General features: G+C 42.4%; 2 protein-coding genes across 2 annotated transcripts; one reads left to right on the forward strand and one right to left on the reverse strand.

The window, feature by feature from the left end:
• Positions 1-781: 781 nt before the first annotated feature.
• On the reverse strand, positions 782-2,264 carry LOC306775556 (ciliary microtubule inner protein 1-like; the record flags this gene model as incomplete). The annotated part of the gene is made up of 4 exons (XM_079266008.1): positions 782-937; positions 1,076-1,177; positions 1,550-1,631; positions 2,206-2,264. The coding sequence occupies 4 exons, from the start codon at positions 2,262-2,264 to the stop codon at positions 782-784; spliced, it is 399 nt and encodes a 132-aa protein (XP_079122134.1).
• Positions 2,265-9,037: 6,773 nt separating this feature from the next.
• Positions 9,038-13,788, forward strand: pck1 (phosphoenolpyruvate carboxykinase 1 (soluble); the record flags this gene model as incomplete). Its single annotated transcript, XM_079297118.1, has 9 exons — positions 9,038-9,261; positions 9,645-9,829; positions 10,538-10,741; positions 11,096-11,283; positions 11,385-11,547; positions 11,657-11,881; positions 12,244-12,375; positions 12,509-12,604; positions 12,775-13,788. 9 exons carry the CDS (start codon positions 9,038-9,040, stop codon positions 13,230-13,232), a joined length of 1,875 nt encoding a protein of 624 aa, XP_079153244.1. The 3' UTR covers positions 13,233-13,788.
• Between the last annotated feature and the right edge of the window lie 4,047 nt (positions 13,789-17,835).

Genomic DNA, 17,835 nt, shown 5'->3' on the forward strand with positions numbered 1-17,835 from the left:
TATATTTACAATTTGTATTATTATTATTATATGTGGTAGTACTAGTAGTATAGAACCTGTTTACAGTGGTGGTAAGTAACTAAATACATAAGACTTAAGTACAAATTGAAGATACTTGTACCATTTTTCATGTTATCCTACTTTATAGTCCTACTTCCACTCCACTTTTTTAATTAATTGAGTTACTTTGCAGAGTCCGAATAATCAAATTTCGACACAACAGAATATTACAAGAGTACACTTTTAATTTACTGTTATTGTACAACAGGGTGGTGCAACGAAATCCAGTTTATAGTCCCCTTTTGTGAGGTGTTTTAAATACTCTATTTCAAACAATTATTTGCGGTATGGTCCATTTTCTAAAGCACCAGGGAAAAAATGATTCATTATCCATGTTTGTGATCTGCAGACTTCAACATTTCATGTCACAGTTGCATACTGGAACCCAGTTTGCTTCAAAAGTAGCTGCGATAAGAGAAGTAGAGTCATTTTCTCTTAGACTTCTATACAATCAGACTTGTCTTTGCAGCCAGAGGAGTCGCCCCCTGATGGCCAGTAGAAGGAATGCAAGTTTAAAGCTTCAGTTTCAGGCCTCCTGTATAACAAAGAGCTGTTGTGGAAAGACATCAAATAGCATTTCAAGACCATTCCTACAATGGAATACTTTAAAAAAAATATATAAACTCATGATTGATTTAATTAATGCCTTTATTTAATGCTTCATCTTTGTAGCTCCATGAGTCGGTAATTTGTCAAGCAGACACAGAATGGTGGCTTCCACTCAGTCGCAAGAGCCCAACGGCCAGTCCAGCTCCTTCAGAAAACTACGCCTCCCATGATGCACCGTGGCATACTTTTCCAGCTGAAGATGCGAGTGCCCGACACGCCAACCAATCAGGGCCTGAGTTGTCTGAGGAACTGGAGGAGAGGGTCCAACCTGAAGAAAACAGAAAAACATGGGCGGTGACTGACTGACTGACTGACAGACAGACAGACAGACAGACAGACAGACAGACAGACAGACAGACAGACAGACAGACAGACAGACAGACAGACAGACAGACAGGAAGCGTACGTGGATGTTTTTTTCTGGAGGGGTCGGAGGTCGTGCTGCCAGGTGATGATGGGGATGCTTCACTCTGAGCGCCTCCTTCAGCTTCACACTCTCCCTCTTGTACTGAAACGCATACGACACAAAGAGTTGTGTGGTTTTGTGATGAAACAATATCTGTTTCCATTTCTTTCCAAAGGAAAATTTATTTGTTGCATATTTCTGTGTATTTTGGTGTCTTATGCACTTGCTGTGGTACTTTCTCATAAGTAGAGGGCAGTGTGTGACTGGTTTACCTCTGGGACTGTGTGTGTGTGTGCGTGTGTGTGTGTGTGTGTGTGTGTGTATGTGTGTGCGTGTGTGTGTGTGTGTGTTTGTGTGTGTGTGTGTGTGTGTGCGAGAGTGTGTGTGTGTGTGTGTGTGTGTGCGTGTGTGTGCGTGTGTGTGTGTGTTTGTGTTTGTGTGTGTGTGTGTGTGTGTGTGTGTGTGTGTGTGTACCTCCTTGTAGGCCTCCGTCAGGTAGCCCCACTTGTTGGACCAGACTTTGGCCGAATCCTTCTCAAGTTTTAAATGTGCTTTCCTACACACAGAAGACAGTTTAATTATATAACGAGATTATTTTCCCAAATTAAAAAGACCCTTTTTACAACATGTTAACTTTTATGTTGCAGTCAAATTTGTATGATACTGCTGCATAACAAATAGTGAATAATTGTATCTTTAGAATGTCTTGTTACCACAAAAAAAATCAACTGATCTAATTCAAACAAGTCATGCTTCTCATTATGATGACGCACCACATCTCATGTATACAAGGAACTTTTGTGGATTAGTTAGTATGACAAGTCGTATTTATTATAGCACATTTCACATCAACACAATAAAGATAAAGATGAAAAGAAAAGGAACAAGAAGTGAGTGAAAACATTATGATAATGCTAACAGCAATAACAATAATAATAGTCATTCACAAAAAGCATACAGGAAGACCAAGCTTGTACTTTTTAAAACAAAATAAAGTAATCCAAGTAATAATGATCACGGTTATTCACAAGCAGCAGGAAGACACATCTTACATTTTTAAACACAAACGTTCATTTATGTGAACATCTTTGTGATAGCAGCATGAAACAAGGAGCAGTGAGCAGGTTTACCAGATTTCATCGTGATGCACAAGGTTGACGGATTCGGATGTTTGCTGTGAATCCGCCATCTGTCCTGACGTGTGTGTGTGTGTGTGTGTGTGTGTGTGTATGTGTGTGTGTGTGGAGTCGTTATCTCTGTCCGGCTAATGTTTCACCTGTGTGTAAGTCACACCGACGAACCTGTTTTGCCGTCGCCAGGGAGACGGAGTTCCCACCCTGACAGACATACGTCACTTCTCTCTGTCCTGAGTGTGTGACTGTGGCGACTGTTTTCTTTTGTATTTTTTTGATGATGAACAAAACATTCTGGTTCGATCTCAATTTTTCTCCCCTGTGTTTGCAACTAACAGATAAAAAATACAAAAGCAAAGGACCCATTATTTGTTTTCATCTGTGAAATAGCAGATTTTGTTTGGTGTGTGTTGCTGTGATACTAATTTCGGCCACAAGAGGCTGAAGTGCCCCACTACCCGATCGAACTGTCCGTCTTTCTGCGTGTTCTTCGTATATCTCGAGAAACGCTCATCTGATCTACTTCATACTTGGTGTGTGTGTTGCTGGGGATTCCCCCGGAGTGCTTTTCAAAATCTGCTGCAATTTGGATATGTTCAATATGAATAAACAGTTAGGGGGTTTAGGGGTCTGCAGACTTGATGCCGTCCACAGCTGGCCTTCACAGACCGCGGCTCCCTGACTGCAGTTCACTTTTGCTGAAGGAACCTGGATATACTGACGTTATTTTTTCTCACTTGCCTCTCAAGGCTTCCGTAGCATGTAGATAAAGTCTTATTTAATTATTTCAAATGGGAGTAAAATGTGGTCCAGGTTGACAATATCCTCATGACAATTGAATTGACTTAGAAAATTCAGGAGATCCCATTTGAATTGTGTATCATCTAGTATTTGAATATTCACCCACGTTCTCCTCAGTAATGTTCAATACCGCTCCAACATTGTTGACACAGATCAGCTGCCTCTCCACTATCCTCTGCAGAACGTCCTCCTGGTTCTCATTAAAATTGGACGCAGTGATTAATCCGGCCGGAGTGAAGCCCGTCCAGTTCCTGACTGTGCTGTTGTACTGCATCATATACTCTGTTGAAATACCAGTCGATCAGATACTCCACCTGCTGCCCCCCTCTGGAGTGCACGCTGCACCAGAAGTCGAAGTGCATGAAGTATCCATTTCCATCAGCGGCACAATCTGAACGGTAAAAGGAGAAGAACCACATTTGATCCTTTTTTTAAAACTAAATATGATTTATTTAAATGTACAGAGACAGTGGGTTTCTCAGTATTTAATATGTGTTTATGCACTAATGGTACTTAAAGTTACAGTATGTAGCATTTTGCGAGATCTGTTAGCAGAAATGGAATATAATATTCATGTCCACGTTTTCAGTCGTGTTTAATCCATAAACTAAGTATATGTTGAGGAGGAAACTCGGGTGAACAGACTGAGTTGAGACGTTTAGCTCAATTCAAGCAATACGGTTTATTTGTAACAGAAGTATTATGTCCAGCAGTTAAACGTGCACGTGGCCTAATCTCTACTCTGCAGGAGTAGGAAAAAAGGAAAAAGGCGCTTAGACAGAGTGCGCATCATAGGTTATAGGTTCTCCTGATGGGAGCCTATTGGTGGAATACAAAGTAGGAGGCGGCTCTGTTTCTAGCTTTCAGAGAGCCTCGTTGGAGCACTGGGCATCTTCACCCACACTGGCTCACGGTGGATCCTCCTTCGCTGCGTCATCAGTGTGAATGCATGTTGTTAACACTCGAGGTGCCGAAAGGGTGCAATTCTAAGCTATTTCAGAAGTCTCTGTGTGAATAGATAAAGAGAGCTCTTCTCCTACTCTAAGATGGCGGTTTCCGCCCTAATCTGGTGGTTTAAGCAGGTGTGTCCTTCCAGAGTCACAGTATCTGTTTCTATCGTGCGAGCAGGCGCCGGAATGCCCTGCTCGGAGTATTTGACCTACTTACATGTGACCTCACAACTCCGCAATATAAGCATACAAGTATAGAGCATATTATTTACATCATTTATTATTGCACATAACAACGTAACTTAAGTACAGAATACACGTAACGCTAAGAAACATAATTCAGCTTTGCGACATGAACACCGGTTTCCTTAGTGAAAGTCCTGTGTCCCACTATAGGCGGTCTTGTACCGAGTCACTTGCTCTGAGTGTACAATGACAGAATGCCGTTGTTATTGTACTCTACGTGACTCACCTGAAGTTAAGAAAAGTTGCGTTTTTTGTTAGCTAAGAATGAGCCCTTCGTATCTACATAGGAGGCGGGTCTTCTTCACAGAGTCCGCCATGTTACACTGCCATGTTGTTCGAGTAGCAACGGACAAACAAAACACTGGCTCTATAGAAAACCGTCCACGTTTTTTGACGTTGCCTGAAAGCCAGCGTAGTTCTCAGACACACTTGTGAAACTTGTGAAAGTCAATGTTAAGGGAAGACACAACAGGCAAAAAACATAGTTTTACATGCACTGGTCAGTTTTGAGATGTTGGGCTTCTTCTTTTAGACTAGAGGCAAGAAAACATCCCAAATACATTCAGTACATTCAGTTTTAAATCTGCCTAAAAGTATTTATTGTCATTAACACATACAAAAAAATGAAGTTGTGATCAAACGTATATCTCTGAGATACATATCTCTCATAATGTGATGTAAAATGTACGCACACATTTGTTGGATAATTAGCTGCTAGACTGCCGAGCCACTGATTGGTACCATGGAAGTATGTAGCTCTCAGTTCAGAGAGAGCCGGGGGATTTGATGTCTTTATCAAAGAAAGTCGTCTTCTCTCTGCACTGGATTGCATTTTATTAAAGAGACACAAGGTGGCGCTCTAATCAAAGACGTCAGTTCTCGTTGTTCCACTTCAGGGCTCCACTTACTGCTCCGTTCTGTCTTCATGAAGGGTTTTCAGTATTTCTACAAAACATAATTGTGACTTCATCAAACAGTTGTTTTTATTTGCGAAAACTGCAATAATAACCTCCAGTGTTAGACGTGATGGCAGCGTCTCCCTCACACACATCACTAGGGAACTCTCATTTTTCCTCTTTTGATATCTTTGCAGACGTCCAGATGGTCAGGAGTTACCACAGGTTGTACCATTATGACAAGGACCCTGCATTGTTTATCAGGCCCGAGGCGCTACGTCAGTGCACTTTGACCTCTTCTACTGCAGCCGCTGTTTGAATGACGCGTTGCAGCGCTCGGCCTGACGCTGGATTACAGTCTGTTTTCTACCTGCTGCTGTCGTCACTCCAGAGACGCTCTGACGAAGAGCATCAGAGTCCATGAACCAGACTGAACCAGAGCAGCGGGGCAAAGACTCTGCGTCTCTTTCTCTCAGAACTCTTTCCCTCAGAATGTTTTGATCATTTTTTCATCTTTCGAGCTCGATTCTCAGCGTTGAGAGCGGATTTTAATATTGCTGAGTCAGACTGCAGAGGGAGAAACACAGATTTGGGGGCAGAAATTCACAAAGAATGGATTACTGCCCGCTGATAGCACAAGATTCACAAAAAGATATTGCACTCATGATATTACAGCACAAACACACCATGACGTTTTGCAGCTGAGTGCGTTTTGCCCTTTTTAATTGAATATATGTGTAAATGCGCTTGAGGCCAATGCTCAGTCACACAATGAGCTGGTTCAGGTCTTTTTAACACGGATTATGTTATCAGTTTGTCCGCCCGGTCCTTTCAGGTCACACCCGACGTTTTTTAAACTGTAAAGGATTTAAATATGAAGGTGTCATCTTTCTATCATTGCTTTAAAGTCGGGTGTTGTCTTTTTGTCCTGCTGCAGTACATGCAGCAATCTGTGTTTTCAGTTTATTACATGTCTGTGCTTCATAAGAAGAACGTGATTCAATTTCTACTCGGTCATATTTTGCCGGTTAAGCAGAAGCCTCTTTACGTACTATCTTGACGCAGAAGGTTTGCGAGTTGTTTACTTTGTGATCTCTAAGCACCAAAACTAGGCCACTTGGTTATGGTGAAAATATATCATGATGGTTTGGCTGAAAGTAAGTCTGCTTGTTTCGCAACTGAAGCTGCAGATGTAACATCATGTGACTCAGTGACGCAGCGTCACATGACATAATGTCGTCAGTAAAAATAACTTTTTGTTTTGCACGGGACACGAACGGCGGGCACCTGAGTGAAAGTCCTGTGATTGTTTGACCCTGCAGCTCTGAGTGGACTTTCTCGCTCTTAATAACGAGTCCGTTGCGATGAACGTCTAACGATGGCGAGACGTCGGCACGCTGCTCATTGACACCGAGTCTGATTAGGAACTTGAGATGTGAGACTTGAGTTGGAGTTGAGAGACGACGTTCTAATTGTAAAACAATATAAAGATAAATCATCATCAGACGATATCCGGTGGGTTCCGAGATTACATTTCAGTCAATGCGTTCTCCCCGTTTTAATCTCCACGCGGACTGTTTACCTGCATTTAACCAAAGCTCAAATATAATTGGTCAATACTACCAGAACGCTCCGGAACCAGAACCAGAACCAGAACCAAAATCTTTGTTCAGTCAGTTCATTGAAAGGTTGTCATGTTGTTATTATTATTATTATTATTATTATTATTATTATTATTATTATTATTATATATATTATTATTATTATTATATATATTTTCCTGCCATGTAAAAAGTAATAATGATAATAATAATAATACTCTGACTGTCAGACCTTCATGACTAAGATTTATAAATGTCTAACTAAATATGTACTGCACAATTATAATATCTGTAAATCTGAATAAATATGTCATTCATCAGCTTGGTTTCTTTTCAAAGATTTTGAGACAAAATGTTTTGGAACTGAAACAAATCAAAATACCAGAATCCTGTTTTGGGGTGGAGGTTTTGTTGAGTAATTTCCTGCGGACGATGTCCACTCTTTAATCATCGGAGTGCATGCTTTATGAACGGAAAAGAGACTCGCGTTCCACTCCTCATGGAAATACAGTCGGACGGTTCACACAATCTGTTTCACAGCCAGAGGAAGAATCGTGCTTCTCAACTGTGCGACCAAAGAGTTTTGGCTTCTGCATGAACGAGATGCATCATGACTCATGGCCATCATTTCGTTTAGTATCCAAATATATTACTCATTTTCATAATTTTATTACAATTTTTCTTCAGACTAAAATATGAGCTTACTTTTAAGTGAGTTTTAATACAACTAAAATATTTCCCTGGATATTATACAGCATATCAGCATCTTTAGTTTCACAGTCCAATTATTAGAACAAGTACTACTACAAACACTGCTGCTAATACTGCTATACTTTTAAAACTAATTACATTTTATAATCTATTAATAACTCTGACTTAACTCCAAATCAACAGCAACTCTCAGTCTTTTGCCTTTAAAGGCTAAATTTGTCTTTGTTCATTGAGCCATTTTAACTGCTACACGCACACACACACACACTCATTACCCCGGCTGACCTTTGACCCACACAGGTTGAGCGTCAGTCAATATCAATGAGGCAAGTCAACACGCTGCCCACGTCACACTCTGGCCTGACGAAGTCGAACCCTGAACTTACGTCACTTTGTAAAGCGGGTCAGAGTTCACCAGCAGCTGCTTCAAAGAGGACGGGAGGTTTCCACACCGAGACACACGGAAATAATGAATATGACACAATAGTTTGTCAGATTGTGTCAACAAATTCAGCTGATTCAGCGGAAAAAACACTTATTTTTCTTTTACTTCTGACACTATAACGATGATAATAAGAACTTTATTCATGTAGCATCTCGAAAGACAGACTTTACAAAGTTCTTTGACAGACAAAGCAACAACACAGGGGAAAACTTTAAGACTTTATCCAGGTTGCATGGATATTTAGAAACTTAAGAAAAAGGAAGCATGTTTTGAGAGTAAACAAACAACAAACTATACAAACACCCAGACATGATCAACCCCCCGGCGTTTCCCTTTCAGCGAGAGAGAGAGAAATAGCGTCATGGAACGGCGAGGACAAAGCCCTCTGGATCTGAGCCCAGCTGTCAGTGCCGAGCCGGTGCCAGAGGGAACCGGTTTATGTGAAGGCGACGTTACGTCCAAACTGCTGATTCATGATTGGCTGGCGGACTGTAACACAGTCTTTTTTCTTTTCAGATCTGCTGGGAACAACAGGTTCCTGCATACGGCACAGAGGACGAGCCTCCCTCCTCCTCCCGCCTCCTCTTGTGGGACATCCCAGAGTATAAAAAGAACAAACTCTCTCCACAGCAGATACAATCGAGCAAGAAAGAGAACCAATCCTCTCCTGAAAACAACCGTCAGAGACAGCCTCAGCTGATGAGGCCAAGCTAAAGGCTCCCTGCTCCAAACAAACTACTGAAGGTAACCTGAAGCTCATTGTTGTCAGTGTAACGTGAGGAGGGGATGTGCTGAATGACGGGCTTCTGCACAGGGATGCTGTTACAGTCTGAGCTGGAGGTTGCAGCACTTCTTTGAAATTTCATGTATTTTATATGCAGAAAAATGATGTTAACTGAAGGACATTTTTGAAATTCAGGTGCTAAACTTTCTACTTGTTCTCTTTTTTACCCCTCCATCCCTCATCTCTTTTCTTTTCCTCGTCACCCTCTTGCTAACTCTTCTCCTCACCCTTATTATGTTCTCGTGTCCACTTTCCTCACTCTCTTGTTTCACATTTCTACCCATCTTCCTCTCTCCTTTCTTTCCTACCCTCACCCAAGCTCGTTCACGCCTAGACTTCCTCTTGTCTTTCCTTCCTCCGCCTATACCGGCTCGCTCTCTCCAGACTCCTCCGCCATGCCTCCTCAGCTTCCGTCCCAGAACCAGAAAGGTCCCAGGATCCTGCAGGGCGACCCCGGCACCCTCAGCCCGGCCGTCAAGGAGTTTGTGGACTCCAACGTGAGCCTCTGCCAGCCCGAATACCTCCACATCTGTGACGGCTCCGACGAGGAGAACACGGCCATCCTGACCCAGCTGGAGGAGCACGGGATGATCAAGAAGCTCAACAAATATGAGAACTGGTAGGTCGGCTGGCATTTGATTTTAATATTTTAGGTGTTGTCTTCAGTGGAAACCCAATTGGCACGCTGCCATGTGCATCAGGAAGACATCAGCAGCTGTTGAAATAAACAACATAAGTGTTAAAGGTCAACATTCTGATAAACCAGTAAATCCAGCTCGTACAGTCACATCATTACCAGCAGACGTCAAACAAACACGCACATTACTGCTTCAGATGTAAGATTGACATTTTGATTTACGTTCATCCTGCAGTAAAACATGTCAAACGTCCCTCTGCTTTGCAAAATAAAAGTAATTCTAAAATATAATCAAATTTCCCTTCCCTCACCTCCTCCTCCTGTTTCACTTCCTAACTTCCTTTCCTACCTTCCTTCTCCTGCAGCTGGTTGGCCCGGACCGACCCGAGGGACGTGGCTCGTGTGGAGAGTAAGACCGTGATCGTGACCCGGCACCAGAGGGACACGGTGCCCACGCCGCTGGAGGGCGGAGTCAGCCAGCTGGGCCGCTGGATGTCCCCGGAAGAGTTCGACAAAGCGATGGCTCAGCGGTTCCCCGGCTGCATGAAAGGTACCACGGAGAACAATGTTGGACTCAATTTAGCCCCCAACTTCATCTCCTTTAGCTCAAGTGGCATATTATAACACTACTACACATTACTACAAATACCTGGCAAGTTTTAATAAAATAATCACACAGCAACAAAGCAAAAGAAGCAATTATTCATTGATAAAGTCGTCCGGCAAGCAATGTAGTTCTTCAGCGACATTTAGCACAAGCAACGCTCATTGGAGAGCACGCTTAAAGATCGGGGTGATGAATTAACATTTATCTGGATATCGCTATTAATTGTGCTCTTGTTGAAGTCGTGTTCGAACATGTTAGCGCTCTTCTTTGCTGGTGAAGGTGTGTTTGACTCTGGTCAGCAGTGTTTAAATCTCTAGTATCACTTAAGGAAAAGAAAGTTCTCATCACGTCATGCAGTTATAACCACATATGTATCTACCATCGGCAACTATAATGCTCACTTTTCCCCCGATTGAGACTTTAAACTCATGTTTACAATGTTTACTGAGGTAATAAATCAAGTGAGAAGTAGAGTCATTTTCTCATAGACTTCTATACAACCGGAGGAGTCGCCCCCTTGTGGCCATTAGACACATTGCAGGTCAAAGGCACTTCAGCATTGGCTTCACTTTTCAGACCTGCAGTTTGCCCACTGGTAATACCATCCTTATGTTAAAACACTAAACGTTGATGATCCCTCTCGCTCCTCAGGTCGTACCATGTATGTGATTCCCTACAGCATGGGTCCAGTAGGTTCCCCGCTCTCTAAAATCGGAGTGGAGCTGACGGACTCTCCCTACGTGGTGGCCAGTATGAGGGTGATGACCCGCATGGGGAAGGCCGTGCTGTCCGCTCTGGGGACGGGCGAGTTCGTCCGCTGTCTGCACTCCGTCGGCTGCCCGCTGCCGCTTAAAAGTACGTCAACAAGATCAACTGTAACTGATAATACTGCATGCTTATGAAAAGGACTAGTTGCACTTCGAGTACTACAACTACTACAACACTATTACTGCTGATACCTCATTTAGTCGTTTCGTGCCTTTAATGCTAGTACTGCCACTGATACTACTTTTAATATATTTGCTAATGGTAAAAACATGTGCTACAATATCTGCTATTGCTACGATTACTACTACCACTGCTATTGTTGCTACTTTAGATATTACAACCTCTACAACTACTACTACTGATTACTAGTTATAATTAAGTAAAACCTTCCTCCATCCTCCAAACTTTCCACTGATTTCGATGAACTGATTTGTCTTCCAGAGCCCTTGGTGAACAACTGGCCCTGTAACCCCGAGCAGACGTTAGTCGCCCACATCCCAGATCACAGGCAGATCGTCTCATTCGGTAGCGGCTACGGAGGAAACTCCCTGCTGGGGAAGAAGTGCTTCGCTTTGCGCATCGCCTCGTGTATCGCCAAGGAGGAGGGCTGGCTGGCAGAGCACATGCTGGTAAGGAAGGAAAGATATCATGCATTTAACACAACATATGGTAACCTATCATAGGGACTTCCCACAAGAATCTGACCAAACCGGATGTCTCTCCTGCTCAGATCTTGGGCGTCACCAACCCTGCCGGGGAGAAGAAGTACATGGCGGCGGCCTTCCCCAGCGCCTGCGGGAAGACAAACCTGGCCATGCTCTGCCCCACGCTGCCCGGCTGGAAGGTCGAGTGTGTGGGAGACGACATCGCCTGGATGAAGTTTGACGACCAAGGTGAGCGACTCAAGACTTTTGGGATCAGGGACATTAAAATGACTGTGAGACAACAGCAACAACAAAAACTCTTCCAGTATTCATTATGCAGCTTCTTTTTTCTTGCTAGGCAACCTTCGTGCAATCAACCCTGAGAATGGCTTTTTCGGAGTCGCGCCTGGCACCTCTGCCAAAACTAACCCCAACGCCATGGAGACCATTGTCAAGAACACCATCTTCACCAACGTTGCAGAGACCAGCGACGGCAGTGTGTACTGGGAGGGCATGGACCAGGCACTGCCCGAGGGAGTCACCATCACTTCCTGGAAGAACGAGCCCTGGAGCAAAGAGGATTGTAAGAGTTTGTATGCTGGTTCAAACATCGAATGAAAGGGATTAATAAGATTATGAGATGTTCTCAAGTTAGTGCAGATTATATACACATGTGCCACTCTGTAGAAGTGTCGTCATTGTCCAAGACTTAATCAATTCATCATTTTGAGGAAGAAGATTTTCAGTCTGCGTTTTTCAAATCGTTTAATTTTCCAAAAACAAAACTCAAAACTCAAATTGTCAACCCCGCTGAGAACGGATTTCTGTCTTTGTCAATGGATAGAGGAATGGAGTACTTTCAACTTTATTAAAGTTAAAAACCAAATCTTGTGAAATAAAGTTTCCTCTCTCTCTCTCTCTCTCTCTCTCTCTCTCTCTCTCCAGGCGAACCCTGCGCTCACCCTAACTCTCGTTTCTGCACTCCGGCTGAGCAGTGTCCCATCATCGACGCACTGTGGGAATCCCCAGAGGGAGTCCCCATTGAGGCCATCATCTTTGGAGGGCGCAGGCCAGAAGGTGAGCAGGAACTTGAGAGGAGAGGATAGAGATACAGTGGGACCAAATAAGTAAAAGTAGAGAAGGGAAGAAGATGCAATGACATGTGGGAAAATGACGGGATGATACGAACTCATGACTCTGCTTCCTGCAGGCGTCCCTTTGGTGTACGAGGCTTTCAGCTGGCAGCACGGAGTGTTTATTGGAGCAGCAATGAGGTCAGAGGCCACCGCTGCTGCTGAACACAAAGGTCAGTGTCTAATCTTTCCAATGACGTTTTTAATCTGACCCACCACTCAATGGATTTTAAAGAGACAGAAGAGAGAAAGGACAGCTTGCTCAGACATTGATTATCCTTTAAACAACACTAAGAGAGATACTTACCCATTCTCCCCTCTTTCTGCCCTTTCTGTTCTGCAGGCAAGATGATCATGCACGACCCCTTCGCCATGCGCCCCTTCTTCGGCTACAACTTCGGCCAGTACCTCTCTCACTGGCTGAGCATGGCCGACCGCCCCGGCGCCAAGCTCCCCAAGATCTTTCACGTCAACTGGTTCCGCAAGAGCCCGACTGCCGGATTCCTCTGGCCCGGCTTCGGCGACAACATCCGCGTGCTGGACTGGATGTTCCGGCGGGTGAACGGCGAGGCCATCGCTCAGCCCTCTGCCGTGGGCTACCTGCCCTGTCACGACTCCCTGAACCTCCAGGGCCTGCAGGAGGACGTGGACCTCAACGAGCTGTTCTCCCTGGATCAGGAGTTCTGGCAGAGGGAGGTGGAGGATGTGAGGAAGTACTTCATCACGCAGGTGAACGACGATCTGCCCAAAGAGGTGGCCCAGGAGCTGGAGTTCCTGCAGCAGAGAGTGAAGAACATGTAAAGAGGGCGGGAGAAAAGCAAAACATGTTGGCAAATCTGAAGGAGCTTGTTGGTGATTCTAGAACAGCTTTTCTGTGATTCAAAAATTTAATTTCGGCTAGATCGAAATTCACTATGAGAACAGAATATGAGTGATTCTAAAACTATTCATAGTCATTGTCATGCAGATAACAACTTCATGAAAGAGGAACAATTCTCCTCTGATCATTTTTTTAAACTTGTTTTTAGAAACCCCCGTTTTTGTCAGATTATTCATCTGAAAACCCTTCTGTTAGAATTGGGCTGGGAATGTTCAGATGGATCATGAACAAGTAGAAAGTGTAGATTTAACAAACATTCCTCGCTGTGCTCATCATGAAAATGAACATTAGCCACATATCAAGTCAAGACTGCTGATCCATCAGTGTTATGTTCTTAACTGTTGCTCCAATGTATTGTCCTACTGAACGTCTGACTTCTACTAATATATTATGAGTGCACATCACACTGCCACTGCTGTACGGACTTGTATGGCACAGAAAGACTAAATGAGTGCAGGTTAGCTCCAGTGTTGTCTGAGCCCCCTGAACATGGGGGAAATGTTTCTGTTCCTGTCTTTACTTTATGTCTTAATTTATTTTTATACGCTGTCCGTATCTCTTGGTTCTGTTTTGATGGGAGAGAACAATAAAGGTATTTTCATGGATCCGGTCTTGTTGTTTTATTGGTGTGGGACCAGGCGGCAACCTCTGGTTCTAACAAGGGAAGCCAATGCTGAAGTGTCTTGAAACCTGCATTCTCTCTAATGTCCATCAGGGGGCGACTCCTCTGGTTGTATAGAAGTCTATGAGAAAATGACTCAACTTCTCTCTTGATTTATTACCTCAGTAAACATTGTAAACATGAGTTTATGTCTCAATCTCTAGTTTCAAGTCTTCTTCAACACAGCATGATGTTCATTTAGTAAACTATGGTCCATTTAGAGTCAAACAGACCATGAAGCAGGGGATGCTTAAGGGCGGGGCTTACTGTGATTGACAGGTCTCTACCAGAGATGTATACGGCGTCTCTACCACATCGGCACTCCTCTGCAGTCCAAGTATGGTCACTCACTTCTGTTCACTGTTGCAAAAAACTAAGATGGCGATGATCAAAATAGCGAACTTGAGGCTTCAAAACAGCAGTCCACCAACCAATGGGTGACGTCACAACGACTACGTCCACTTCTAATATTAGTCTTTGTGTGGAACCAACCCAGCTGCCAGAAATATTTTTGCCAGTGTACTTTTCTACAAAAACCAGGGTTCAACAATAAGGATTGCCCGCTTACCGGGGAAGTAAAACGTCACGTCGGTCTAGTAAATGTTTAAACAGGTTTTTCCAAAGCTGATGATGGAAGTGAGCCATCTCGCCTCTTTCTCATCTCTGTTGGGAGTTGCACATGTTTAGTACAAATCAGGCACTTGCAAAAAATGAAGGCAAAGTTTACGAGCATTTCAATTATCCTGGAAACAGGAGTTTGGCTGGTTGACGTTACAGGATGTGAGTGCAACTTCAAACATGTATTGACGCACACGTTTGAGAGCGAGGCGGAGCTTTGACACAATGCGTCTTTGTTCTGATTCATTCCTTAAACATGACAATTAACTTCAGTCTTTGTTTTAATTACTAAAAAAAATAGTGAAGGGGCAAGTAAAACTGGACTTTGAGCAAGTAGAGCAAGAGGAAAGAATCCTTTAATGTTGAACCCTCTGAAACTAGTGAATTGAATGTCAATATCAGCCTCATATCATACAACATACAATACCATGTAGTTAAGTTTGGTGTAAGAACACGGCAGCACCGACAAAACACAGACAACACGGTGAGCTGATGTCAATTATATCGAGTCATTATAAAGTCTTTGCATACCCATTTTTCTCCCCACAGCATGTGTGTCAGACGGTGGAGAGAAACTTTTATTCAGCATGCAGACAAATTGCATTGATGCATTTAGTGAAGTTGCAGCTTAATTTAACTGCACAGTTGTGTCCCACAAGCACACAAGAGAGAACGCAGATTGAGAAAAGGCCTCGTACGCCGCAAAATACCTCGATCCTATCAAGTTCATTTTGGGCTGAAATTAAGTCCTTTCCAAGTCTTTAAAAATCGGCTGTTGAAGAAAGTATATTTCCACCTGTTTCTAGAAATAAAACTCTATATCTTAAAACGGGAAAGAACAAGTAAGCTGCACCAGAATAAAACGGTTCTTTACTGTAAAATTACATTTAATTAAGAAACCTCCAAGAATTTATTTCACTGTATAAAAATGTGTTGTTTAACTTTTTTTTAATGTATTACTTAATTTGCGTACTAACAAGTCCTTAGAATTAAAACTCTGTAAGCACACACTCACAGGAAATGTTGACATGTAAGTGAGTATGAAAAGAAAAGGTATTTATTTCCAAACTTGAGAACTTTAGAATCTGCAGATAGCTAAAAAATCTGACAAAAAAACCTCATAATCATTGGGAACCAATGCGCTTGAAGTGCAATAGACAGAGTCGAGAAATCATAAAGTATTAAAAGATGGACTGACGCTTTGTTGGTTTTGGTCTTTTTCAAGGTATTGGTGTATAGTCTTGTACTTAACTGGAAATATCCTTCAGTGGAGTTTATAAATTACATCAGCTAAAACATATCCATACATGCAGATTTCTTGTTGTTGCACTGATAATAAAATGTCCGAAATGCGTCATATGGAAAAGGGAAAAGTTATCAGCAGCAGTGTGAAGCCAGACAAAGAGATTAGGAGCATAGGAGCATGAAGGGAAGTTGTGCAATGAAAGGTGGACAGGCAGTAGCATCACAGTTAAGGGCTTATCAGCTGTGTGTGTGTGCGTGTGTGTGTGTGTGTGTGTGTGTGTGTGTGTGTGTGTGTGTGTGTGTGTGTGTGTGTGTGTGTGTGTGTGTGTGTGTGTGTGTGTGTGTGTGTGTTCTTGCGTAGTGGACTATAGCTGCAAGAGGTGACACAGTGACATCACGGAGGGTTCGGTCGGACACTCACCCGTCGTTTAACGTCAGCATGAAGCTGACCGGAGCACACACTTTACACTCTATTTTATTTTATTTCTTACATTTATTAGTGCCCTCAAAAGTTCCAACAGTAGACCAAAAAAAAAATGGCATGCACGCTAATTGACAATAATTAGTGTCTCCATTTACTGCTCACTATTTAGAGCAAACTATTGAACGGATTGTAAGCGGGGAAAGTGAGCGAGTATATAGATTAGAGACTTCTCCAGCAATAAAAATCTGTCCATATTGAAAATAATCTTTTTTTTAAAATCTGTGGACTCGCTACGATCCTGAACGTCTGTGTAGCTTTGTTAGGTTGTAATCAAGTTTTTAAATCTTATGTTCGAGATATTTCAGTGTGGACCAAAATGGTGCACCGACTCAAGGAGACACACTGAGCCGCACACCTGCAGCTCCCCTCAGGTTTTAAGTCCTAGTAAGTTAAGTCATCAGACTACCTTTCTCCCTGATCAAGTCACTCAAGACAAGTTCAAGTCAAGTCTCAAGTTATTATAAGTCCAAGTCAGTCCAAGTCTAAAGTCATTCCAGAAAACACCTTCTGTCTCTCAGATCAAGTATAATTTCAAATTTGCCAAGATTTGTTTTTAAATATAATCTTTAAATCCTTAAAGCATTTGATATTTCACGTTTAAATCCTTAAAGTATTTGATATTTCACGTTTAAATCCTTAAAGTATTTGATATTTCACGTTTAAATCCTTAAAGTATTTGATATGTCACGTTTAAATCCTTGAAGTATTTGACATTTCACGTTTGTCTCGCTATCTATCTTCTACTTCTCCACCTCCATATAATCTATCTCCCTTCCTCCCTCCCTTGATTCCTTCCCTTCAACCTTTTATTCAAAATCGACACTCTTTTCCTTTCCTTCCTCTCAAAGCGGTTAAATTATTATGAAGAGCTATTCGTTTTCATCTTTCTCTCTCTCTCTCCTTTTCTTTTTCCCAGAAGTTTTCTTTTTTCTACAACAGGAGAATTTGACATTGATGGTGAAAGTATTTGGTATAGTGTGTAATACTCTGCATGTGTATACTGTACGTGTAAACCTTTGGCACTTAACATGACATCCTGGCCTGATTGTAGCTTGAAGTGAAATTGAAGCAGACATGTCTCCGTTTATAATTACAGCTGTGGTCTGTCTTCATCAGGTCAGACAGGTCTGTTCAGTTCATGACAGCAATTTGAAATATTCATCATCCTTTAAGCAGACGTGTTGTTTGTTCTGTCGAAATATTACAAGGACTTACAATGCAGACAGCCTGTCAGTGTTATATAATATTATATATATGAGTAGAAGTTTGGAGTAGCAGAAAAAGGAAATACTTTAAATTGTAGTTACTATAGTTGAGTCAATGTACTTTGATGGCGTTAAATAAATATACATTATATAAACTGGTCATTGTAATGATGATATAATGTAAAACTTTATTAAAAACAAGGAATTATGGGTCGAAAGTGACATCAGACAGGAAGCCACAGTAGGAAAAACACGGTTGTGAATAAAAAAAAAGAATGATGGATTTTATTCAGCTTAAAAACAAATATAAG

Source organism: Melanostigma gelatinosum (assembly GCF_949748355.1).
Source record: "Melanostigma gelatinosum genome assembly, chromosome: 3".
Taxonomy (NCBI): domain Eukaryota; kingdom Metazoa; phylum Chordata; class Actinopteri; order Perciformes; family Zoarcidae; genus Melanostigma; species Melanostigma gelatinosum.